Below are 4766 nucleotides of genomic sequence, written 5' to 3' on the forward strand. Positions count from 1 at the left end.
CCAAGGGACATTCTGCCTCACTCGGCACACTTTACCCCCCCTTCAGGCACCTTCCCTACTCAACCCCTGCTTTCAAGCCACCAAGGGCTGACCGCCCTGGCCCCTCCTCACCTTTCTCAGCTCACAGAGCCTGGCTTGCTGCTCTTTGTAACAGATGTGGATGGTCCGGCCTAAGATTCTTTATTTGTTTCATGAAGATACACACTCCATATAGAGGAATGACCAGAAAATCCATGAAACAGATATGAGACAGCAGGAGGGGCCTGGGGAAACACTCCCAAACGCCAGTGGGGAAGGGGTAAGGTGGGCAGTGGGGACTCTCACTATGTTTGCTCGGAAGCACTTGGAATAGCTCCAGACGAGACAGAGACACGGGGGACACGCGCGCATTCGGGGGAGGGGTGGGCTGGCTCGCTTTTCGTGGGTCGCCCTTCCACGGTGGTCAAGGAGAAGGTGCAGGTCAGGAGCATCCCGAGACCGCCCTCGCCTCTGACCCCAGGTGCAAGTTCCGAATCCCCGAGTCCACCCTCAGGGTCAGTCACATGTGATGAGCACCCCAAAGTCACGATTACAGTTCACCGTGTGGAAGGACATGGACTAAAATCAGCCCAGTGCAGAGTCCGGGGACGTCCTGTGCACAGAGCTTGGGTGGCACCGGCTCCTCCCTCAACACGCACGGACAACACCCTCGGGAAGCCCCCCAAGCCTCGGCGTCCACAGTTCCCATGGGCTCCATTCACAGACGCAGCTGACGGCAGGTATCTGGCCTCCAGTCTCCAGCCCCCGAGAGGTAGAATGGCTCCTGCGTGTCCCAGAGTCCCTGTCGCTAGTCACACTGTTGGACTGTCTGATGTGGCCCAAGGTCCCAGGTACACAGGACAGGTTCTCCAGGCGAGATGCTCCAAAGGCATGCAGCCCCGAGGCGAAGGCGCCAGGTCGTCCTGCGGCCCCGGGCGTCAGGGTAGGAAGCGGGATAGACAGACCTCATGGGGTTCGTCCTCGGGGTCGGCTCCGTCACCAGCTCCTCCTCGGCCAGGCTCTCATCCCTCCCAGAGGCAGGGGAGGACTGAGATAAGGGGGAGCTTTTGGTGGCAGGGCTGGCTGTCATGTGGTCACCTCTGTCCTTGTGTCCCCCAAGCCCTCCAGCTCACCACCTGCCTCTTCCTACAAACACACTTATGAGGAGTTGGAAGCACGACCCCTCCCCAAGATCCCCCACTCCATCAGGGGACCACAGAACTTGGTGACAGATGGCAGTAGGGGCCCCTCTGTCCCCAATGGGGGGTGTCAGACGTGACCAGGACAGCCCCGGTCAGTCTGGGCAAGGCGTGGTCCGTCCCTGCCCTGTGGGTGGGACGCAGGTGTCCTCTGCCCACCCTGCTCCACCCCCACCTTCGCCGCCCTCGCCTTCAGGACAGGACACCTGGGGGCAGTGCCCCCCCGGACGGGAGGCCCGCCGTGCCTGGCGCTCGGACGCCGAGGGCTGGCGGAGGCCCTAGTCCTCCTTGGGCTTCCGCGGCTGCGTCCGGGCCAGTCTACAGTCGATGTGGGCGCCCAGACAGGACCACAGGAGGAAGCGCACTAGCAGGACGATGACCAGCAGGACCATGAGGGGGTCGGGGCCCGAGCTCGCCCCCCACCAGGAGGCCATGCCGAGGGCGGATGGCCCCGCAGAGCGGGAGCGATGCGGTACGGCCCAGAGCGGCTTCCGGGCCAGCTCTGCCAAGCGCCCGCCACGCGGCCAGGGGCCTGGGCCGGGAGCTCGGTCCAGCCGCAGGTCTCCGAGGCACACGCCACTCTCAGGGGTGACCCCGTCCTCTCCGCAGCCCCTGGGCGGACCAGACTCCAGGGCAGCGCCTCCCTGGCATGCAGGAGGACAGATCGGGAACGGCCAGCAGCCTCCTTGGTCAAGAGGCCCGCACACCATTCAACCGGAATGAACCACTCTGGGCCGACAATGGCTGCATTGTCGGGAGGCCTGGGGCGGGAGGCTGCCGAGCCCCCGCTCTGCCCGGCGCCCCCCGCTCGCCGGCGCTGACGTAATCTGCAAACGTCCCGGGCGGCAGCTGCTGGGCGAAGCCGGCCACCTTCTCCGGCTCCTTCAGCCGCCCACGCCCGCCAGACAATCGGCCTCTTTCTCTCCCCAATTAGCTGGCGCTGCGGAGGCCGGCGCTGTCCGGTGGCCTCGTGGTCTCTGCAGCAGCCGCGGGCCCGGGATGGGGTGGGGGCAGGGAGGCCGGGGGGAGCTGTGCACAGGATGGGAGAGCGGAAATGAGAACAGTCCCCTCAGAGCCCAGAGGGACCCCGAACCCGGCTCCGACACATGCCAAAGGCCCACTCCTGCCCGTGACGGCGAGGGGGTCAGCGCCGGCTGTGACAAGATGGCCGAGAAAGGGGCCCCAGCACCCCCCAGCCCACCCACACCAGCCGACCGGGCGGCCTTGGAGGAGGAGGCCCACGGCCGAGGCCAGACAAAACCGCCCTGCGAGGTCCCCTCGCGGTGGCCCTCGTCCCCAAGCCAAGTCCCCCTGCAGATCCGCTGGGTGACCTCGGTAAGGTGCTCAGCCCCTCGGGGCCACAGACTCCTTACTGGAAAGCAGGGCGAGTGACGGATGTCTGCGCTGAGGGTGCGTGGGGAGGGTCAAGGCCACCTTCCCCGTCCCCAAAGAAGAGGCCCTGAGAAGCGTCTGCACACTATTCATGACACGACAGCATCTGCTCCCCCTTCCCTGCCTGACGTGAGCGCACGCACACACGTGCACACACCCGCGTGTGGCACGCTCACGCATGCACACATGCCTGCACACACACACATGCATGAATGCACGTGTCTGCGCAGGCACATGTGCGCACGCACCTCTGCAGAGTCGGCACACCCTGAGAGTTCAGCGCCTTTCACAGCCAAGGTTTCCGCGGGTGAAAGACGGCCGGGCCCTCCTCCAGCTCCCGAGCTGTGTTCCCACGACGCCAACGGGCCCCAGGAGGGGCGGAGGCCTCTGGGGCACCCAGCCACGTTCTCACGCAGGAAGCAGTTTAACCCACAGGTATCTGAGCCAGAGAGAAAGTCAGGGGGCCGCCCGGGCTGCAGGCCACCTGAAGCCAGACCCAAACTCGTCCTTACCTGCAAGGCAACAGCGTTCCCCACCCGGCCCTTCCAGAAGGTTCTAAGGAGTAAATTCAAAGGCTTTGACGGGGGCGCACCCTAAGATGGGCAGTGGGGCAGATGATCCATGTACCTGTGGTTTCAAGCACCCATGCTGAGCTCCCGCTGCAGCCTCCCCACCACCCCGGGCCCCAGAAGCTCGGCCGTCACCGATGACCAAGGCCGTCTGGAGCGTGCGCTGTGCCCACTCTGCTCTCTGGGTGGCGATGCCTCTTCCTGTCCCTGTCCACAGAGAGATCCCCAGGCCGTGGACCCGGCTGGTGACCTGGCCGGTGACCCAGCGCATGGGCTGAACACACTCTCAGGTGACACGTAGCTCTGGGCTTATTTGCCACGAGCAGGGGTTTAAAAGATCACTCAAGCACACGTGAGAATTTGGACGGCCGGGGCCCGACGTGGCATCTGTGGTTAATGTCCCAGAGAACATTCGGGAGGACGTGGCTGCTGACAGGGCCTCCAGAAGGTCGCAGGAAGTCCTCAGCCACGTTCGCCAGTCACCCTCCTGGAAGGACCCACCTGCCTATAGAGTGAGGGTCCCGGGGAGGGAGAAAGGCTGATCTCTAGGTGGGTATTTCGCTTACCTGAGAGGTGAGCGTCTCCAGGCAGGCGTCCTGGGGCAGCTTGAGGCGCAGAGCCACAGGGCTCTGTCCTCAGCCTCCCACCCCACAGCTGCAGGCGTGGCCAGCAGGGACGAGGTGGCCTTGGAGAAATCTCTGTTTTCTGAGCACACAAAGCCAACAACGCCCCGTCACGTGGTGTCCACGGCACAGAGACTCGGGGTCACAGGGCCTCCCCTTCCTGCTCGAACGTCCCCAGCCACGAGGGGTCAGTGAGGCTGAGGTCAGCATGTCCTTCAGGAGAGGAAGCAAATGGTCCCTCCCCTGGGCAGTGCCATGGCCCTTCCCAGGGCTGACTTCTTCTCCTGGGAAAGGTCGACCTCGATGCAGCTGTGGGGACGTTAAATGGATAAGGGGGCCGTCCCCCACACGGAACAATAACTAAGTGATATAAAAGCCCAGCCGATAGGCAGGTCCTTTGCAGTGTCACTGGCTCAGCACCCAGTCTCTGTGCGGTGGGCTCCAGGCGCTCGCATTCACGGGGAGCGATCTCCCAAGTCACCCCACTATTAGCAGTGGCTTGGGGGCCCGATCAGGGCTCTACCTCCATCTCTGTGTCCTCTCCCTCCAGCTTCAATGTCCCTTTGCTCCCAATGTGACTTTTCTGGGAAGGGGGACGTCCTCGGCCAGGGAAGCCGCCCCAGCACAGAGAGTCAGACCATCCAGGGGTGTCGCCCCTGCCAGACAGCCCTTCGCCAAGGACTGACCACGTGGAGGGGCTGGAAGTGAGAGCCCGGCCCCCAGAGTTCCTCCCAAGATCACCGTGAACTTGGCCTGTGCCCGAAGTCACAGCTCTGCTTGGCTCCTCCCTCTTTCCTCCTGCCCTTCCCCACGCTCCTTCCCTCTTCTCCTGGCTGCACCTGCCAGAATGCATCCCGTGACAAAGATGACAAAGATGACGACGTGTCACATCGACGGGAGCTGGGGCTGGCCACGACTCACGGAGCTGAGCGGGTACGGGCTCCTGCACTGAGGACAGACTGGGG

The 4766-nt window shown here is 64.0% G+C and overlaps 1 protein-coding gene across 1 annotated transcript; it reads right to left on the reverse strand.

Annotated features, from left to right (window-relative positions):
- Positions 1-1495: 1495 nt before the first annotated feature.
- SMIM38 (small integral membrane protein 38) lies at positions 1496-4077 on the reverse strand. Its single transcript, XM_039840406.1, has 2 exons — positions 3745-4077; positions 1496-2246 (listed from the first exon to the last, which is right to left on the reverse strand). The coding sequence occupies exon 2, from the start codon at positions 1925-1927 to the stop codon at positions 1496-1498; it is 432 nt and encodes a 143-aa protein (XP_039696340.1). The 5' UTR covers positions 1928-2246; positions 3745-4077.
- Positions 4078-4766: the final 689 nt, after the last annotated feature.

Source organism: Pteropus medius, unplaced genomic scaffold (assembly GCF_902729225.1).
Source record: "Pteropus medius unplaced genomic scaffold, Ma_sr-lr_union100, whole genome shotgun sequence".
Classification (NCBI taxonomy): domain Eukaryota; kingdom Metazoa; phylum Chordata; class Mammalia; order Chiroptera; family Pteropodidae; genus Pteropus; species Pteropus medius.

Coding starts and splice junctions, on each gene's coding strand:
- SMIM38 (XM_039840406.1), bottom strand. CDS start 1,927: ATGGTGTGCGGGCCTCTTGACCAAGGAGGCTGCTGGCCGTTCCCGATC.